This window comes from Ranitomeya imitator, chromosome 1, assembly GCF_032444005.1.
Source record: "Ranitomeya imitator isolate aRanImi1 chromosome 1, aRanImi1.pri, whole genome shotgun sequence".
In the NCBI taxonomy this organism is placed as follows: domain Eukaryota; kingdom Metazoa; phylum Chordata; class Amphibia; order Anura; family Dendrobatidae; genus Ranitomeya; species Ranitomeya imitator.
The window spans coordinates 682037674-682059812 of record NC_091282.1 but is presented as its reverse complement, the minus strand read 5'-3'; the positions used below and the strand labels follow the sequence as shown (position 1 = coordinate 682059812).

At 47.7% G+C, this 22139-nt stretch overlaps 1 protein-coding gene across 1 annotated transcript in view; it reads right to left on the bottom strand.

The window, feature by feature from the left end:
• The window catches only part of EXD1 (exonuclease 3'-5' domain containing 1), a 189428-nt gene that overhangs the window by 155240 nt on the left and 12049 nt on the right, over positions 1 to 22139 (bottom strand). The window contains exon 2 of the mRNA XM_069745614.1: positions 11151 to 11305. Coding sequence (XP_069601715.1) covers positions 11151 to 11283 — 133 coding nt within the window. The 5' untranslated portion in view covers positions 11284 to 11305. The remainder of the gene's footprint in view (positions 1 to 11150; positions 11306 to 22139) is intronic.

The window sequence follows — 22139 nt, the reverse complement described above, 5'->3', positions numbered from 1 at the left end:
TCCCAGGATCGCCATGGAAGAACCTCTGGCACTGTTGTCCAGAGACCTAGTGTAATTCCACCCACAGCACCACATTCCCAGTCATCCTCACACTCCCAGTCTACTCTACAGCCATCGGTAGTACAGGCATGGGAGAAAAGGCGGGCATTCTCGGCCAACCACCCCCGAGCACAGGCTTTGAATGCAGGCATTGCCAAAGTTCTGTCACTGGAAATGCTCTCATTCAGGCTGGTGGAGACTAACAGCTTCCGTGACTTTTACTTCAGCAGGCAAGCTGTCCCTGCCCTGCACAAGCATGTGGAGGGACACATAAAACACGCGCTACTGAACGCCGTCAGTAGCAAGGTCCACCTCACCACCGATGCGTGGACCAGTCAACATGGACAGGGGCGATACATTTCCCTCACTGCCCATTGGGTAAATGTTGTTGAGCCAGGTACAGATCGTGCGAGTGGCGCAGGACGTGTCCTGCCCACTCCAAGGATTGCAGGAATCCAGTCTGTACGCATTGACTCCTCCTCATACACAAGTTCCTCGGAATCATCGCTGCAGGAGCAGTCACAGTCCACCTCCACATGGACCCGTGAACGTTTACCTGTTACGACCGACATGAGCACAGCCGTGGCCAAACGTCAACAGGCCATCTTGAAACTTGTTTCTTTGGGGAATCGAAGCCACACAGCGCAGGAGCTCTGGAATGCCATCAAGCAGGAGAGCGATGTGTGGTTTGTGCCAGCGAATCTCCAGCCAGGCATGGTAGTGTGTGACAATGGCCGAAATCTGGTGGCAGCTTTGGCCATTGGCGTAGAGCGTGCGGCCATGCCAGGGTCCACTTTGACTTTTTCTCCTTGCCCACGTGGAATTTAACACGTACAAAATGTGTCTCATTACAGACCATTACATTGTCCCTGAGGTGTGACTTTCCTTTTGAATGACACGCAGCACCACCCTTGGTAGCGCGCCCGTCTTCTGACATCATTGGTTGGCTGGCTGTGCCTGTGCGTCTGCCATGCCCGACAAAACGCCCCTCGTTGTCTCATATTTTGACTGCGAGGGTGTGATTGATGGGCATGTGCAGTGCATATGTTCGCCTGTCGTCACTCATCTCCTTCCACCTTCTTCAGACTGTGCGGCCCCATGGCTGCGGCATGCGATAAGGGATCAGCTGAGGCCGCCCAGTCTGAAGCAGGTGTAAGGACATGTGTGAGCGGCGAACATATTTACTGCACAAGGCCATGAATCCCAGCCCCGCAGAGTGAATTTTTTTAAACACACTGCGGGTCTGGGATTCCTGGCCATCGATAACCGCATCGGCCAACATGAAATGAGGTCATAAGACGGGCAGCGCTCACAGCGCATGGCCAAGGGCTAACAAGAGCGCAGACTCCTGTACAGCAAATAACGCTCAGGAGGCTGCGCCCAGCACCAAGGCGTTGTTTTTGGACACCTGTGCTGCGTCTCCTTAAAAAGACAAGTCATGCCTCCAATACAGTTTTACTGTACAATGGGCAAAATTGTGTTTGTCTTTCATTCAGCATGTGCAATGAGCAAAATTTAAAGAGCAACCTTTCACTTGTGGAGCATTACTGCTGCACAAGGTGTGGCTCTTCTACATTGTAACACCTGAGGGTGGGTTAAAGGTTACCTTTGAAATTGGTTCAATTAGGCTTCGGCCTACACTCTGCTCCTCTCCTCCTCCTGCTCGCCCTGGGCTCTAACACTGCCAGTTTTTGCCCGGAAGTGCTAGCTGCACAGAGAAAAACACCAGCCAATGTGTCAGTGGGGTTCAGCACCGCCAGCTGTTCCCCTGCTGTGTAGCCGGCATCGTGTCCTGCAAACACCACGCAGACACCTGAAGTGAAATTAAAGGGATCCTGCCCCCCCCCAGGTGTTTGTATGTATAACAGCCACCTTGTACAGCAGTAATGCTGCATTTGTACAAGGTGGCTGACTTTTTCTCCTTGCCCACGTCGAACTCAACACGTACAAAATGTGTCTCATTAGAGACCATTACACTGTCTCTGAGGTGTGATTCTCCTTTTTAATGACACGCAGCACCCCCCTAGGTAACACTGGCCGTCTTCTGACATCATTGGTTGGCTGCCTGTGCCTGTGAGTCCGCCCTGCACAACACAACGCCCCTCGTTGTCTGATATATTTTGACTGCGAGGGTGTGATTGATAGGCGAAGATATGCACTGCTAGTGCCCGTCTTCACTCCCCTCCTTCCACCTTCTTCAGACTGTGCGGCCTCATGGCCGCGGAAGGCAATAAGGGATCAGCTGAGGCCGCCCAGTCTAAAGCAGGTGTAAGGACATGTGTGAGCGGCAAAGATATTTACTGCGCAAGGCCACGAATCCCAGCCCCGCACTGTGACTTTATGAAAAGACACTGTGGGTCTGGGATTCATGGCCATCGTTAACCGCACCGGCCAACATGAAATGAGGTCATAAGACGGGCAGCGCTAACTGGGCATGGGCAAGGGCTAACGAGCGCAGACTTCTGTACAGCAAATAACAACGCTCAAGAGGCTGCGCCCAGCAGCAAGGCGTTATTTTTGGACACCTGTGCTGCGTCTCCTTAAAAAGACAAGTCACGCCTCCAATACAGTCTTACTGTATAATGGGCAAAATTGTGTACGTGTTTCATTCAGCGTGTGCAATGAGCAAAATTTTAAGAGCAACCTTTCACTTGTGGAGCATTACTGCTGCACAAGGTGTGGCTCTTCTACTTTGTAACACCTGAGGGAGGGTTAAAGGTTACCTTTGAAATTGGTTCTACTAGGCTTCAGCCTACACTCTGCTCCTCCTGCAGACCCTGGGCTCTAACACCACCAGTTTTTGCCCGGAAGTGCTAGCTGCACAGAGAAAAAACACCCGCCAATGTGTCAGTGGGGTTCAGCAACGCCAGCTGTTCCCCCGCTGTGTAGCCGGCAACGTGTCCTGCAAACGCAACGCAGACACAAAGCTGCCTCCAGTGCAGGCTTCGGCCTACACTATGCTCCCCATGCTTACCCTTTGCTCCAACACCGCTAGTTGGGGCTCTAGGAAGACAATCTTGAATAGGCAACGCATCCGTGTTCCAGCACCGCCAGCTGTTTCTCGGCAGTGTTTTTGTCACGGGTACTCCCTCGTGCCCAGCCTGGTTCCAGCACCGTCAGCTGTTTCCGGGTAGTGTCAAGCTCACTGAGACGCCTATGCGTTGCCCCGTCATGTTGCGGTCGGGTTAGCCAACTCCAGGGTGCCTCCAGTTTAGGAGATTCCTATGTGGGCTGCGTGAATTGGCAGTCAAGGCTGGTTCTGTAGTGCCAGTAGGCCAAGCTCCCCCTGTAGGACTGTTGGGGTTCGGTAACTGCGGCTGCCTCGCGGCCTAGCTGTTCTCTCCTCTCCTGTGGGCCTTCTGGTCCACATCCTGGTTCCAGTACCGTCAGCTGGTTCCGGGCAGAGCCTTTGGCTTAGGTGCCTCCTTCTAGGTATCCGAGTTCCGCCAACGTCAGGCGGTCCTTGGTAGTGCTTTTTAGCACGGGTACCTCCTGCTTAGTAACCGGGTTCCAGTAACGTCAGCTGGTCCTCGGTAGTTCCATAGGCTCTTGAACCTTCGGGTAGCCATCCGAGTTCCAGTTCCATCAGCTGGTTCTTGGCATTTTCTCAGCCTTCTTGTACCTTCTGCTACATTTCCAAGTTGAAGACCCTAAAGACGACGACCCGGAAGACCACCCCTAAGATGACGACGACACCAGAGACGACAACCAGTGAGATGACGACAACGACCCTGGAGACGACGACCCTGGAGACGACGACCCTGGAGACGACGACCCTGGAGACGACGACATGGAAGACCGAGAAGCAGAAGAACAAGAGGCTGCAGAACAAAGAGCAGAAGAACATTAAGCATAACACTTAATATCAGATCAAAAGATATTATCTAAATTATATGCAGAAGAAGACTAAGCAGTGTATGGGGGTGAGTCCGTTCCTCCTCGTGGTGCCCCTGGATAAAGCCTGATGCTGCAGGCCAAACTGAACGCAGACAAATGTAACTTTTGTGACAGGCAGAATGGAAGGTGTAATCTTCAAACTTTTATAGATAACTACGGGAATGCCTGTCACAAATGAAAATATGATGAAGAAGTAGAATAGGAAGAATAACAATAGTTGAATAAAATGAATATGAAGAATGTAATAAAAAAAAAATAGGCAGAAGATGAAGAAGAAGATGAATAAGGTGAAGAAGAAGTTGATGTCAAAGATGCTGATGATGAAGATGAAAGTGTGGGAAAAGTAAAAAAAAAAGAAGGGGAAGGGCGTGGAATAGTGAAACATCAATATCTGACAAAATAAAAAAAAAAATTTACATAGTCAATATCTTTGTCACTCCGAAAGTCTTTAAAAAAAAAAAAAAATCATGCTATTCTATTTGATTGGGCTAAACCTCTATGCCTTTAATGTCTCCGCCACCTCCCAAATACATCCTGCATTATTCTTAGTTGTTATACTTAGGGCACACTTCACACTGTGGTGCGCGTGCGCGCGCCTGTCACGGGCGCCCGCCTCTTGCGGTCCGGCGCAGTCCTGGTGTGGCACGCAACTGAGACATTGTGTACTCACTCGCGGCTGCACTTCGGGCAGGTCCGGGCGGCGGGGGTGCAGGTGTTTCCATAGTGACGGCGGGCGCATGCGCCGTCATCAGGCAGTGTTGAATTAGCCCGGGTCATGTGACGCGCACATGACCGGTATCCTAGGATACTTAAGATCCTCAAAGGAAGACTGTACCACACTTCCCCTTGAGAAAGCAGGGCTAAGAAGCGGCGAAACGCGCGTCGGGGACGTTCGGGCAGCGTGGCCACTGGTGAGGTGACATCCATACCTTCCTCCTTCTCCTACTTACACTCATTCCCCCGCTCTGGCTGTCACAATACGGTCTATGGAGACAGATCCCTGATTGAGGGGACTAGGTTCTTGGCAATGGAGCATGGACTAATTTATCAGAGGGGGTGATTCTGGTATTTTGATTCACTCTGGGAGTCGTTAGGCGGGTTGGTGCTCCTGCACCTGTTGCTATATATTATGTGTTACACTATTTCATGGATATGTGGCTCGCTGTACATGTTTTTAGGCATCTACACATCATCTTCTTTCAGGTTTGTTCGTTAGTATATATATTTTTTTTGTATTAGTGTTTTGGTATATGTAATTAAAGATTTTTTGTATAATTTTTAAACAAACTCCATGTTTTTCTCCTTTTTACGTATTGATATATATGGAGGTTTATAGAGCGACCAAGCAACTGGTCAAGGTCACAATATGAGTCTGGAATTAGTTATACTATTGTTTTCCTTCATGTAGAATGAACCTACAAGGAAAGAAAGGGTTTATTTTAATTCCGATATTTTGGTCCCATTGACTTGCATTGGGATCGGGTATTGGTATCGGCGATATCCGATATTTCTTGAATATCGGCCGATCCAATCCGATACTTTTCGATATCGGAAGGTATCGCTCAACACTAGTCTTGGATTGTCCGCAGTTCCTTAGGGGTCTCTACTCCCATAGTCGTTCTGACGAGTTTGAGCAGCTTTCCAATATCTTCCGACTGAAAATAAGGGTGACCATACTCCTCGTCTGAGGAGTCTAAATCTGAGGCATCAGAGGGGGTTAAGGCTCCCGTCTCATCCCCTGAATCTACGTCCGACCCTTGCTCACTTGTTGGGGGAGGGGGGGTTTCCTTTGCCGTATGATGTTTCAACTGCTCCTTAACCGTAGATTTAACTTCCTCCCGTATAATTGATTTAATATTTTGTCATAAGGAAGAAGATTCCTCCGCAACAGTTTTATCGATACAGGGCTGGCAGATTTTCTTGCTGTATAGCCTGGGGAGTGTTTCTTTACATAGTGGACAGACCCTATTTTTCTGTTTGGAGGTGGCTTTCCTTCCCTAGAAAAACATAGTGTGCAGGGTATCAGTGTGTGTGGTTTGCCTTACAAAGGCACTCACCCCCCCAGGACCCCAGAAACCGCGGCAGCTTGAGTGTCCTCAGACATTCTGGGCGCAGGCATCAGCAGCGTCTCTGGACCCATCGCTGGTTCGGTCATCTTCAGGCAATTGCTTGAAGTGCAGGACCAGCGACTCCTCTTGCCGCTTCTATTATATAGAAGGAGCGCCTCTGGAACAGCTTCCACCCGGAAGTGTCCAGCACACCGGCTCCTTCGGCGTGTGACGTCACTTCCTGCGCGACCGGAAGCCGTCATCCTTCACTTCGGCGCCAGCGTCAGTGAAGGACACGCCCCATTATGCCCGGACCAGCCTCCTGCACAGAGCAGTCGCCGGGGAGTCCAGCGAGGGGGAAGGGAGGCGCGGACCTAGCAGCCTCTTCACCGGACAGCACCACACGCGATGCCGCCGAGTATGGCTGCCCCCCCCCCCCTGCGGACCTCGGCCTCCGGACCGGAATCATCAGAGGTGGATCCCTCCGGAGGTAGGAGCTCTGCGACAGGCGTCCACCTGCAGGAACAGGAAACCAAACTGAGGAGAGAGGGGCCGCCCCATTCTTATATCTCTGCTACAGGTTTCCTGTTCCTGGGGGCGGATGCCATCTCTCACGTGCGGTGCTGTCATGGTGAAGGGAAAATACAATGCAGAACTATACTCAACAGGTCAGGTGTCCAAAAACTCATTAGTTAGGACACCTGACCTGGTGAGTAGAGAACTGCCTTGTATAACCTCCATTTTCTCGTCTGTGTACGTAATATTCCACACAAAGTGAAGGGTCGATAGTGGTCATAAACACGGCATATCTATGCTCACCTGTACATGTGGTTACGCTAAATACATGTCAGAACACCCAAAATTTGGACTGTCATTGGTTTGGATTTGGAACGTACCTTAATGTAACCAGCAGACGTTCCTCCGGTGGAATCGCTCTACGGAGCTGGGTGTCCTGTCTCCGTATGGTTCCTTGGACACGAGCAAGCAAATCCCGAACGAGTCTTGCGACATCCTTGTATATTCATGGAATTTCTCCGGGTTGGCATTAAGCTCGCCATACAGCGTGTGATAGGCTCCATGTCTCTCACGTAATTCAATAATGGGGTGTCTCCAAAAACGCCTACTCCATCTCCTTCTCAATCTTTTGCGATTTCTGTCTTGCTCCCAAGCAAATGCACAGGCAAGAAACAGCTTAATGCTTAAATCCAGGTTGAAATAAAAGCTCTCCATGCGAAGATCCATTATGACACAGCATACAAGAACAAAATCTGAAGATTTCAGCTGTTCAAGGGTGTATATACAGTGGGGCAAAAAAAGTATTTAGTCAGTCAGCAATAGTGCAAGTTCCACCACTTAAAAAGATGAGAGGCGTCTGTAATTTACATCATAGGTAGACCTCAACTATGGGAGACAAACTGAGAAAAAAAAATCCAGAAAATCACATTGTCTGTTTTTTTATCATTTTTTTTGCATATTATGGTGGAAAATAAGTATTTGGTCAGAAACAAACAATCAAGATTTCTGGCTCTCACAGACCTGTAACTTCTTCTTTAAGAGTCTCCTCTTTCCTCCACTCATTACCTGTAGTAATGGCACCTGTTTAAACTTGTTATCAGTATAAAAAGACACCTGTGCACACCCTCAAACAGTCTGACTCCAAACTCCACTATGGTGAAGACCAAAGAGCTGTCAAAGGACACCAGAAACAAAATTGTAGCCCTGCACCAGGCTGGGAAGACTGAATCTGCAATAGCCAACCAGCTTGGAGTGAAGAAATCAACAGTGGGAGCAATAATTAGAAAATGGAAGACATACAATACCACTGATAATCTCCCTCGATCGGGGCTCCACGCAAAATCCCACCCCGTGGGGTCAGAATGATCACAAGAACGGTGAGCAAAAATCCCAGAACCACGCGGGGGGACCTAGTGAATGAACTGCAGAGAGCTGGGACCAATGTAACAAGGCCTACCATAAGTAACACACTATGCCACCATGGACTCAGATCCTGCAGTGCCAGACGTGTCCCACTGCTTAAGCCAGTACATGTCCGGGCCCGTCTGAAGTTTGCTAGAGAGCATTTGGATGATCCAGAGGAGTTTTGGGAGAATGTCCTATGGTCTGATGAAACCAAACTGGAACTGTTTGGTAGAAACACAACTTGTCGTGTTTGGATGAAAAAGAATACTGAGTTGCATCCATCAAACACCATACCTACTGTAAAGCATGGTGGTGGAAACATCATGCTTTGGGGCTGTTTCTCTGCAAAGGGGCCAGGACGACTGATCCGGGTACATGAAAGAATGAATGGGGCCATGTATCGTGAGATTTTTAGTGCAAACCTCCTTCCATCAGCAAGGGCATTGAAGATGAAACGTGGCTGGGTCTTTCAACATGACAATGATCCAAAGCACACCGCCAGGGCAACGAAGGAGTGGCTTCGTAAGAAGCATTTCAAGGTCCTGGAGTGGCCTAGCCAGTCTCCAGATCTCAACCCTATAGAAAACCTTTGGAGGGAGTTGAAAGTCCGTGTTGCCAAGCGAAAAGCCAAAAACATCACTGCTCTAGAGGAGATCTGCATGGAGGAATGGGCCAACATACCAACAACAGTGTGTGGCAACCTTGTGAAGACTTACAGAAAACGTTTGACCTCTGTCATTGCCAACAAAGGATATATTACAAAGTATTGAGATGAAATTTTGTTTCTGACCAAATACTTATTTTCCACCATAATATGCAAATAAAATGTTAAAAAAACAGACAATGATTTTCTGGATTTTTTTTTCTCAGTTTGTCTCCCATAGTTGAGGTCTACCTATGATGTAAATTACAGACGCCTCTCATCTTTTTAAGTGGTGGAACTTGCACTATTGCTGACTGACTAAATACTTTTTTGCCCCACTGTATATATAGAAATCCCATAATACACGCCCTGGTTATCTAGATTTTTCTCCTGTTAAATTTTTTACCCTGCGCATCAAAAACGCAAACGCAGAAAAAACCGCATAGAAACACGTACAAACGTGGCGTTTTTTTAACCGCATGCGTCTAAAAAACGCCGCGTTTGTGCGTTTTTTCCTGCACTTGCGGATGCGGATTAAACGCTGCGGATCCTACCACAAATGTGAAACTAGCCTTACTGATAGTTTAGTGCCGCACATCGTCTCATGTAAATAGACCTTTTGTCTTTCCAAAAAGGTATTCTGTATGAACATGGATATCCCTCACAAAAAAAGTGCTTGAGTGGGAGGAAGAGGCTTCACTGTACCGCTGGGGTCATCCTTCCGCTCACCAGAATTAGTGTAGACTTGTGCTTCACCTGATAGCAAAATAGCAGCATTGACTAGGCCTTAAAATTGGTCAATTACTACTGCACTAATATGCCTAATAAAAATCCATACATATCTAAAAGATCTGCCAGAAGTGAAAAGGCTGCAGTTTATAAGCTGCAGTTTATATGCTGCAGTTTATATATAGCCTCACGTGACAAGAGATGGCTAAGGAACACAGTGATCAGAGTGGAGCCATTTCATGTTTTGCTTATTTATTTTACTAGTGACAACAAGACATTCAACATGGGTTGTCCAGGACTATTATTTATTGTGTAATTTTACTATTGGCATAAAAACTAACAGGCAGGAAGCTGCTAACAACGGCAACTACTTGCCTGTTCTACTTGACACCGGCTCAGAACGATCCCCGACTGCTCCGGACGGCGATTCAACTGCTCCAAAGGCAACAGAGCAGCCATTCTTCTTCCGGGCTGTTCTGCTGACAGGAAGTGACTGCCGACGTCACGGTGACTGACAGCCAGCTCCTGGCATTAATGCATTGGGGACCCTGATGTCAATCGGCATGATATTGACAGTCATACCCCTTCAACAGAGCAAAGTGGAAGAGAAGCCGCTGTTCTGTAGACGTGCCGTCAGTGGAAGAGAAGCCGCTGCTCTGTAGACGTGCCATCAGTGGAAGAGAAGCCGCTGCTCTGTAGACGTGCCATCAGTGGAAGAGAAGCCGCTGCTCTGTAGACGTGCCGTCAGTGGAAGAGAAGCCGCTGCTCTGTAAACGTGCCGTCAGTGGAAGAGAAGCCGCTGCTCTGTAGACATGCCGTCAGTGGAAGAGAAGCCGCTGCTCTGTAGACGTGCCGTTAGTGGAAGAGAAGCCGCTGCTCTGTAGACGTGCCGTCAGTGGAATTGAAGCCGCTGCTCTGTAAACGTGCCGTCAGTGGAATTGAAGCCGCTGCTCTGTAGACGTGCTGTCAGTGGAATTGAAGCCGCTGCTCTGTAGACGTGCTGTCAGTGGAATTGAAGTCGATGTTCTGTAGATGCACCGTCCGTGGAAGAGAAACCACTGCTCTGTAGACATGACGTCAGTGGAAACCACTGAATTGCTGGCAGGAGCAGTCTGTGATCACTCTGTGGTGGCAACGATCGGCACCGGGCACAATAGGAAAGTACTTGGCAACTTTCTTAAAGGGAACCTGTCCCCCCCAAAATGGAAGTTGAGCTAAGCCCACCGGCATCAGGGGCTTATCTACAGCATTCTGTAATGCTGTAGATAAGCCCCCGATGTATCCTGAAAGATGAGAAAAAGAGGTTAGATTATACTCACCCAGGGGCGGTCCGATCCGATGGGCCTCGCGGTCCAGTCCGAGGCCTCCCATCTTCATAGGATGACGTCCTCTTCTTGTCTTCACTCTGTGGCTCCGGCGCAGGTGTACTTTGTCTGCTCTGTTGAGGGCAGAGCAAAGTACTGCAGTGCACAGGTGCTGGGCCTCTCTGACCTTTCCCGGCACCTGCGCACTGCAGTACTTGGCTCTGCCCTCAACAGGGCAGACAAAGTACGCCTGCACCAGAGCTGCGGCGTCAAGACAAGAAGAGGACGTGATTGTAAGAAGATGGGAGGCCCCGGACCGCGACGCCCTCCGCAGCGGGACCGCCCCTGGGTGAGTATAATCTAACCTCTTTTTCTCATCTTTCAGGATACATAGGGCTTATCTACAGCCTTCCAGAATGCTGTAAATAAGCCTCTTATGCCGGTGGGCTTAGCTCAACTTCCATTTTGGGGGTGACAGGTTCCCTTTAAAATGACCTATAGTTGTATCGCAATACCGGAGACTGTCTTATGGATTATAGAATTACTGTACATGCAAGAACACTTACTCACCTTTGACTAACATGATGGATCGAGACGCATCAATATGAAACAGCTCCCCCTGAAAGCATCCGTGAATAGTTGTGATCTTTACATTTGTCCCAATGAACCGGCTTAGAAAGTCTGTATCTGTAACTGGGTCCATATTAAAGCTAAAACTGAATTCACTGCAAAAAAATTAATTTACGGTAGTTAGCATTATAAGAATAAAAAAAAGTTATCAGAAGTAAACTACAGAGAGAATTTTAGCAGACTAACAGTAGTGAAATGTAAGGTTTTCCTTACAGAAGACATAAAAGACTACATTTAGGCTATGTGCCCACGTTCTGGATTTTTTGCGTTTAAGCGTTTTTGCGGCAGTTTTCCGCTGCGGAAACGCTTACAAAACTTTTACATAAAGCATCCCATTATTTTAATGCATTCCGCAATTTTAGTGCGCATTTGTCGCATTTTTTTCTGCAGTGGAAAAGCACTGCGGAAAAACACGCAGCATGTTCATTAATTTTGAGAAAAATCAGCGGTTTTGTCGCTATAGAATTGAATTTGGACTATTGAAAAGAAAACGCTAAAAGTCAGCAAAAAAACGTGACAAATATGCACAAAAAAACACGATAAAAATGCAAAAAACGCGCAAGTGGATTTCAGGCGAAGGGAGTCCGGATTTGATCAGGAAAATTTTGCATACTTTCTGCAACGTGGGCACATAGCCTTAGAGAAGATTTTCTAAAATACAGTTATGCCAAAAAATGTTTCTTTACTCCATTTCATTCATTAGTTATTGTTATAAACATAAGGGAGGGAAAAAAAATGCTGCCTTCAGCTACTTAGCCATTTATTTAGGACAGGGAGGTAAGCCGGGCTATTCTGAGCACAGTAGCATATAATAGCAAATCCTATCAGCACTATATAATCCAAGGCCAGGATCTGATCCCAACACAGAAAATAAATAAATACGGTAGATACCATTTTACTGTGTTGTTAACAACTACACAGCTGACACCCGGCCATAAAGAGTCATCACAACCTGGAGCATTCATCATAGATTTTCTGCATGGATTACACCCTAAAAATCCATATTAATTTAAAGCAAAATTCATGTTCACTGCCTTTAAAGGGAACCTGTCACCCCCAAAATCGATGGTGAGCTAAACCCACCGGCATCAGGGGCTTATCTACAGCATTCTGTAATGCTGTAGATAAGCCCCCGATGTATCCTGAATGATGAGAAAAAGAGGTTATATTAAACTCACCCAGGGGCAGCCCCGCTGCGGTCTGGTTCGATGGGTGTCGCGGTCCGGTCCGGGGCCTCCCATCTTCATAGGATGACGTCCTCTTCTTGCCTTCACGCCGCGGCCCCGATGCAGGCGTACTTTGCTCTGCCCTGTTGAGGGCAGAGCAAAGTACTGCAGTGCGCAGGCACCGGGAAAAGTCAGAGAGGCCCAGCGCCTGCGCACTGCAGTACTTTGCTCTGCCCTCAACAGGGCAATGTACGCCTGCACCGGAGCCGCAGTGTGAAGACAAGAAGAGGACGTCATCGGAAGAAGATGGGAGGCCCCGGACCGCAACACCCATCGGATCGGACTGCCCAACCAGGTGAGTATAATCTAACCTCTTTTTCTCATCTTTCAGATTACATTGGGGGCTTATCTACAGCATTACAGACCTTCAATTTTGGGGTTGACAGGTTCCCTTTAAGGAAAAAAAATAAAGTGCAGAGTCTGTCAAACCCGCAGTTTCGCCTGGGTTGCTGTGGTACACCGAAACAATACACACTGGGTGGATGCCTCGGGGTATACGCCAGATTGCCATCCGTTCAGGTGAGGTCACGTAAGGTTCAAAGCCCAAAGTGACCCAGGAACGGCAACCTTAAGATGATTGAATGCTCTTGGGCATGAGACCCAAACGGAGTTTCACAGCATATCACACACACTTATTTCACTCGTTCTAATCACTGACCCTTAGGGCTCATTCAGACATCAGTGTGTCCGGTACATGTTTTCACAGCTTTCACAAGTACCAGAGACACTTACACACATAGACCCATTCAATTGAATAGGTCTGTGCACATGCCAGTGTGTTTCCACGGACCTTGTGTCCGTGGGCAAAATACGCTGACATGTCCGGTTTTTTTTGTTAGTTTAACAGCAGCACGGGTCGCAAAACGTCCCGGGCACATGCACTCTCATGACACATACCGGTGACTGGGAATCAGTGGTACTGTTCGCGCTGTTCCCCCGACGCTGAAAACCATGCTCATCATTCTCCAATGCTTTTACGGCGATCAGCACGAGCAGGTGAGAATGTTGAGAGTTATATTTAACTGATAACAGCGAGAACAGGTGGCTGATGGGACTATTACTCCCATCAGCCTACACCTGCTGCCGCTAATAACAGTAAGAGAAGGCGGCGGCAGATGGGAGTTTTAATCAGCCTCCGCCTGACCTATAAGGCTATGTGCACATGTTGTGGATTCGTGTGTGGATTTGTCCGTGCAGATTTTGAAAAATCCACAGGTAAAATGCAGTGCATTTTACCTGTAGATTACCTGTGGATTTCCAGCAGTTTTTGTGCGGATTCCACCTGCGGATTCCTATTAAGGAATAGGTGTAAAACGCTGCGGAATCCGCACAAAGAAATGACATGCTGCAGAAAATACACAGCAGCATTTCTGGGCAGTATTTTGCGCAGCATGTGCACTGCGGATTTTGTTTTCCATAGGTTTACATGGTACTGTAAACTGGATGGAAAACTGCTGCGGATCCGAACCAAGTCCGCAATGTGTGCACATACCCTACATAAATAAAAGAACCAGCGTGGGTTCCCCTGTATTTTTGATAACCAGTCAGATAAAACTGACAGCTGTGGGCTGCAACTCTCAGTTGTCAGCTTCAGCAATGCTGGTTATCAAGAACAGAGGGGTCCCCATGCTGTTTTCTTAAAATTATTTAAATAAATCATTTTTAAAAAAGGAATGGGATCCTCAGCATTTTTGACAACCAGGCTTGCTAATGCAGACAGATGGGGGCTGGAATTCTCAGACTAGTAAGGATCCATGGATATAAACCCCCCCCCCCCACGCAACGATAGTATTAGTAATGGATAGATGACTTATAGACGGACGCCTCTTCATTATTAACCCGTGGGATTGAGGTCACCAGACAACACAAATATGACATCAAGTCCACAAATATGATCCCCAATTGCCACCGCTACAGGGCAAGTTGGAAGAGCCGAGTAAAGCGCCTTTTCTTGGCAGCTGCAGGCTGCTATTTTTAGGCTTGGGGGGAGTCAATATCCATGGCACCTTACCAGCCTGAGAAAGCCAGCCACCAGCCGTCTGCTTTAGCAAGGTTATCAAAAATAGGGGGGGAACCACACACCGTTTTTTTAATTTATTTAAATATATTTTTTAAAACAAGCCTGGTAAACCCTCTTTTCTTGATAACCAGCATTGGTGATGCTGACTACTGAGTGTTGCAGCCTGCAGCTGTCAGTTTTGCCTGGCTGGTTATCAAAAATACGGGGGAACCCACGCCGTTTTTATATTTATAGAGCAAGCGTGGTGACTGATGAATACTCCACCTGCTCTCACTGCCGACCTCACACTACCGTGTTTTACAGACGTATGAGAGGTCCTGAAAATACGGATTGCATACGGTACAATATTTCTTTATGCCCCAGCTCCTATCAGCCGTATTTTACTGATCCGTATTATACCGTCTTCTACGGCCGTAGAAAATTGCAGCATGCTGCGTTTGTCACCGTATTGCGCAAAAAAAAAGCCAATGAAAGTCTATGGGGGCGAGAAAAATACGGATTACACACAAACCAGCAGTGTGACTTGCGAGAAATACGCAGCGGTGTTAGAGAGAAAAGCCGGCAATTCAGTGCGGTGTACAGTAAAATCACACTGACAGCTTACAATACACACATTGAATTGATAGTCTGTTTTGAATGAGGGATACATGTCGTGTATGGGGTGTTCCAGGGGTTCATGATTAAACATTGTATAATTATATCTATTACAGCCACTCTGTTCTAGTGGTGTCCACTCCCCATACCTACATCTTTTACATATAGGGAGTTTACGTTGGGCCTGCACGTTTGATATTTACACGGTGCTTTTCGTGTTGTGACCTGTGCCATTTCCCCCCATCTTCGTTCTATTCTTGTTTGTACATTTTAAACTTTTGCATTTAATAAAGAGTTGTTTTTATTGCTTATAGTTTTTTCCGTATGGTCGTTTTTCTTGTGGTCTCCACATCTCTCCCATTACAATAGAATAGGTAGAATAAATGTGTGTGTATTTTTTTTTTTTTTTGAGACATATGTATATATATTAATATTTCATACAGCGCTAGATAGCTTTAAAGCCGGTAATTCAATTGCCGGCTTTTGCCATCTCCTTACTAAACTCGACATGATATGAGACAACCAGCAGAGGGCGCATCACCGCGACTGAAGGTAACTATAGCACATCAAGAAAAGGACAGCACCACAGCAATTGTGAAAAGACAGCTCCAAAGTTTATTCTGCCATCTGCAACGTTTCGGTCCGTGGACCTTTTTCAAGCTTGAAAAAGGTCCACGGACCGAAACGTTGCAGATGGCAGAATAAACTTTGGAGCTGTCTTTTCACAATTGCTGTGGTGCTGTCCTTTTCTTCATGTGCTTCTGGATTTACCTACTGGGATGGATCCCCTGGTGAGGACGTGCACTCTGCTGTCCATAGAGACATTGCCATTATAGGGTGAGGCTTTGCTATTTATATTTGACTAGATGGCAGCCCGATTCTAAACAATCGGGAGTCTAGAATCCATATATACTTTATTTATTCAAATGTAAGAATAATACAATTAATAAATAATAGTAAGAAAGAACAAAAATAATAGGCAGTATATGGAGAAAACACCAAACAAAAGTTCAAAATTGGTGTGAAAATGTCACTGAACCACTTCACAACTAAATATATATAGTTTTGGTAAATGGTATTATCATTTTTTTGATGAAATTCGGCAGGAGCTTGAAGAGCAACGTCACTGGGCCCGCCTCCACGCAGTAGAAACTTGCTGTGAGGTAAAAATTCAAAAATCACACCAAAATGGCGGGCGGAGTGTGTCACAGTACGGCACGTTTCTGATTGGTCGCTCGCAGCAGGCGGCAACCAATCAGACACTGGACACTGTTGACGTCACTTATCTCCGGACATTGGCTCCGGACATTAGCTCCGGACAAAGCCACGGAAGTTGGCACAAATTGCAGGAAGTAGTATTCTAGGCAATTATATATTAGATATTTGAAGGTAACTATAGGTCATTGACCTACTTTCCATTCATTCCCCGGGGTTTTACAGGCATTATAGCAGAGCTCCTGCCTGTAAAATAATTTAACCCCTTCAGATGGATTTACATCGTGGGACGTGACAGATCATCGGAAGGTATGAGATATTGTTGTTTTTTTATTTTTCCTTTGTTACAGAGCGAGGGTCTTCAGGTGGATTAAGAGTCTAATAAAATATTACAACAACCTGTGTCTTTATTTCATTAAAAGACTTTGTAATAATGTGTGTGTTTTTTAACCATTTCAGACAATTGGATTAATAATGGATAGGTGTCATAATTGACGACTCTCCATCATTAATCTGGTTTAATGTCACCTTACAATAGCAAGGTGACATTAACCCTTCATTACCCCATATCCCACAGCTACACGGGAATGGGAAGAGAGTGGCCAAGTGCCAGAATAGGCGCATCTTCAAGATGTGCCTTTTCTGGGGTGACTGGGGGCAGATTTTTTTAGCCAGGGGGGGCCAATAACCATGGACCCTCCCCAGGCTATTAATGTCTGCCCTCAGTCACTGGCTTTACTACTCTGGCGGAGAAAATTGCGCGGGAGCCCACGCCAATTTATTCTGCCATTTAACCCTTTAATTTAATAGCTAGAGCGCCGAAATTTTGCACATACACACTACTAACATTAGTAGTGTGGAATATGCAAAAAAGGGGATATGAGATGGTTTACTGTATGTAAACCAAGTCTCGTATCATGTCAGGTTTAGGAAGGAGATCGCAAAAGCCGGCAATTGAATTACCGGCTTTAAAACTATCTCGCGCTGGATGAGATATATATATATATATATATATATATATATATATATATATATATATATATATATATATATATATATATATATATATATATACATATACATATATATATATACACACACTATTGAACCCGTTCTACGCCCGGGTGGCGAGCATTTATATTGGTATATGGTCTCCATCCTGGTAGGTGCTGCTCCATGCTACGCCCCCGTTCTGTCATGTGCTGCTCCCATCCTGCGCCCCCGTTCTGTCATGTGATGCTCCCATCCTGCGCCTCCATTCTGTCATTTGCTGCTCCCATCCTGTCATGTGCTGCTCCCATCCTGCGCCCCCGTTCTGTCATGTGCTGCTCCCATCCTGCGCCCCCGTTCTGTCATGTGCTGCTCCCATCCTGCGCCCCCGTTCTGTCATGTGCTGCTCCCATCCTGCGCCCCCGTTCTGTCATGTGCTGCTCCCATCCTGCGCCCCCGTTCTGTCATGTGCTGCTCCCATCCTGCGCCCCCGTTCTGTCATGTGCTGCTCCCATCCTGCGCCCCCATTCTGTCATGTGCTGCTCCCATCCTGCGCCCCCGTTCTGTCATGTGCTGCTCCCATCCTGCGCCCCCGTTCTGTCATGTGCTGCTCCCATCCTGCGCCCCCGTTCTGTCATGTGCTGCTCCCATCCTGCGCCCCCGTTCTGTCATGTGCTGCTCCCATCCTGCGCCCCCATTCTGTCATGTGCTGCTCCCATCCTGCGCCCCCATTCTGTCATGTGCTGCTCCCATCCTGCGCCTCCATTCTGTCATTTGCTGCTCCCATCCTGTCATGTGCTGCTCCCATCCTGCGCCCCCGTTCTGTCATGTGCTGCTCCCATCCTGCGCCCCCGTTCTGTCATGTGCTGCTCCCATCCTGCGCCCCCGTTCTGTCATGTGCTGCTCCCATCCTGCTCCCCCGTTCTGTCATGTGCTGCTCCCATCCTGCTCCCCCGTTCTGTCATGTGCTGCTCCCATCCTGCGCCCCCGTTCTGTCATGTGCTGCTCCCATCCTGCTCCCCCGTTCTGTCATTTGCTGCTCCCATCCTGTCATGTGCTGCTCCCATCCTGCACCCCCGTTCTGTCATGTGCTGCTCCCATCCTGCGCCCCCGTTCTGTCATGTGCTGCTCCCATCCTGCGCCCCCGTTCTGTCATGTGCTGCTCCCATCCTGCGCCCCCGTTCTGTCATGTGCTGTTCCCATCCTGCTCCCCCGTTCTGTCATGTGCTGCTCCCATCCTGTGCCCCCGTTCTGTCATGTGCTGCTCCCATCCTGCGCCCCCGTTCTGTCATGTGCTGCTCCCATCCTGTCATGTGCTTCTCCCATCCTGCGCCCCCGTTCTGTCATGTGCTGCTCCCATCCTGCGCCCCCATTCTGTCATGTGCTGCTCCCATCCTGCGCCACCGTTCTGTCATGTGCTGCTCCCATCCTGCGCCCCCGTTCTGTCATGTGCTGCTCCCATCCTGCGCCCCCGTTCTGTCATGTGCTGCTCCCATCCTGCGCCCCCGTTCTGTCATGTGCTGCTCCCATCCTGCGCCCCCGTTCTGTCATTTGCTGCTCCCATCCTGTCATGTGCTGCTCCCATCCTGCACCCCCGTTCTGTCATGTGCTGCTCCCATCCTGCGCCCCCGTTCTGTCATGTGCTGCTCCCATCCTGCGGCACCGTTCTTTAATTTGCTGCTCCCATCCATATGCCCCATACGCTGCTCCATAAGATGCTCCATAGTATATGTCCCGTATCAGGTGGCATAAGTAACAAATAGCTGTGGCATGAAGTGCCACAGCCTCATGCCACAGCAATTTGTTACTTGCGCCACCTGATTCCTTTCCGCCGCCATTTTCTTGGTCCTCCTGCTGGCGGAATCGGCACCTGCGCAGTCCGTGCTTTCCGGCGCCATTTTCTTGAAGACACACCTGCAGTGGAGCCGGAGTGTCTTCAAGAAAATGGCGCCGGAAAGCGCGGACTGCGCAGGCGCCGATTCCGGCAGCAGGAATCGGCGCCTGCGCAGTCCGCGCTTTCCAGCGCCATTTTCTTGAAGACACACTCCGGCTCCTCTGCCTGTGACTGGTCAGAGGGCGGCGCCGGCGCGCATTAAGCGCGTCATCACGCCCTATGAACTTTCACAGCAGAGGAGCCAGGAGACGGAGCCGCACGCAGCGCTGGAACGGGGAAAGGTGAATATACTTACCCTCCTGGCGGTCCCTGACTCTCCGGTGGGGATCGCGGTAGGCGTTCAGTGCTTACGCATACCGCGATCTCCTGGGAGCGTTACCCTGTGGGGGCCAGACTGCGCCGGCGCTTGCGCCTGCGCAGTCTATAAAGGCTTCGGACAGAGTGACGCTCCCAGCGTGATAGATTATATATATATATATATGTATATATGATGCTACGATTTTTTGAGAACATGGATTCATTGTATGTCCGCATGTCGGTTTTGCAAGCCTGCGAGAAAATCTCGCAGTAAGGATGCCATACGGATTACATACGGAAGATGCCATGCGCAAAAATACGCTGACACACCCTGCCTACGGAGAAGATACGGACCACTATTTTGGGGAATTTTCTGTGTATTACGGCCGTAAATTACAGACCGTATTTTTATACGCTGAGTGTGACGCCGGCCTTATTAGAGGCAGCAAGTGTAGGCTGATGGGAGTAGTAGTCTCATCAGCTGCCGCCTGCTCTCGCTGTTATTGGCAGAATATAACTCTTAACATTCTCCCCTGCTCACGCTGATCGCCGCCAGAGCAGGGGAGAATGATGAGAGCGGTCTCCAGCACTCTGCGCCGGGGAAGAAAGCTAACAGTACCACTGCTTCCCAGGTGCTTTTACGTGTGGTACTGATGCGTAACACGGGAAGCACATGGTAGCCACACGTGTGCCGCAAGTATTAGACACATGAACACTAATAGCTCCGGTACCAGAAATATCAGGACGTGTGAAACCGGCCTTAAAAGGGTATTCCCTTCCACAATATGCAGTAGGTGTAATAATAATATCAGCAAATACCACCAATTTTAAATGTATTATCGTTCTCCTCATAACCTATGTTGCTCGCAAAATCATGTGCAGGGCATTGCAGTAGATTAGGTATCCATGGTTAAAACCACTAACTGTTACTATACGAGTCGTCGTAACCATGGATCCCTAAGGTACTGCAATGCCCTGCACATGGTGCAAGCAATAAAGCAGATCAGAAGAATTATACAACATTTCTAATTTGAGGTATTTGCTAAAAATATTATTACACCTAGTACATATTAGGATAGGATCTTGGAGATGAGACTACCTCTTTTAAATCTGGGCTTTGTGGCTAGGATGGGGGAATTTTAAGGTCTGGACAGTATTACACTGTGTCTAGCACTAGGACTTGAGTAGTTCACTTATCAGTTCTCACCTGACTGGTCTAGCAGGTAGTGTGTGGCCATCAGGTTCTCACATCCTCGAAAACCCCAGGATTGTCACCTTCAGAACCTCTTTAGACTGAGCTTCTAGCTCTGCTGGCATGGCAGCCCAGATGGACCGAGGTGCATGACCAGCCATTCTACTTTGGGAGTGGGCTGCGACAGAATAAAACCTACCATGCTATTATTGTGGCACCATCATATTTTTTGGCACTTAGGCTGAATTTAGAGGGTGCTACAGATTTCCAAATCTACCTACAGAAAAGCAACAATTGATTTTCACTCTTGATTTCACCTTTTGCAATACGGATGGTGCAAATCTGTGGTAGAACTGCACTCTAGCAGAATGTAGCACGATACATGAGTGTGTATGCACGCTAAGCACATCCTGTATATTTATTACCCGCAGTGATTAGTATTTATACAAAAATGACTTGCCATTTGTATAAGGCTATGTGCACACGTTGCGGATTCTCTGCGGATCCACAGCGTTTTTTGAGGTGCAGAAACGCTGCAGATCCGCAATTGATTTACAGTACAATGTAAATCAATGAGAAAAAAAAAATGTTGTGCACACTTTGCGGAAAATCTGCTGCGGAAACGTTTTTGTACCCATTCCATTATAGAAAACCGCAGGGGTAAAAACCGCAGCAAATCCGCAAGAAAACCGCAGCAAAAACGCACAAAAAACGCTGCGGAACCGCAGGCGAGTTTTCTGCCAGGAGAGGCAGAATCCGCACCAGAAATTCCTAAGCCTAATCCGCAACGTGTGCACATAGCCTAAGGGTGCAGTCAGCTGGCCGAGATCGGAAAGCAGTGCTCGGACTGGCCGGTGGCTCTCCTAACCCAAGCATGAGAGCTTCATGCATTTCTACGCAGCTGTCACGCTCGGGAGAGCAGCCAGCCAGTCCTAGCGATCCGATCTCAATTTGATTTTTTTTTTTTTTTTTAAAGTTTCTTTGACTTTGTATTTTGATAAATTTGTCCATAAAGAGGCTTTACATTTTCCTACATTTCCATTCTCATGTTAACCCCCAGAGATTTTTTGATTTTGCGCTTTTCGCTCCCCTCCTTCCCAGAGCCATAACTTTTTTATTTTTCCGTCCATATGGCCATGTGAGGGCTTATTTTTTTGTGGGACGAGTTGTACTTTTGAACGACATCATTGGTTTTTGCATGTCTTATTTGAAAACGGGGAAAAAATTCCAAGTGCAGTGAAATTGCAAAAAAAAAAGTGCAATCTCACACTTGTTTTTTTGTTTGGCTTTTTTGCTAGCTTCACTAAATGCTAAACATGACCTGCCATTATGATTCTCCAGGTCATTAAGAGTTCATAGCCACCAAATATGAATAGTTTTGTTTTTACCTAAGTGGTGAAAAAAAATCCAAACTTTGCTAAAAAAAATATATATATATATTGTGCCATTTTGAGATACCCGTAGCGTCTCCATTTTTCATGATCTGGGGTCGGTTGAGGGC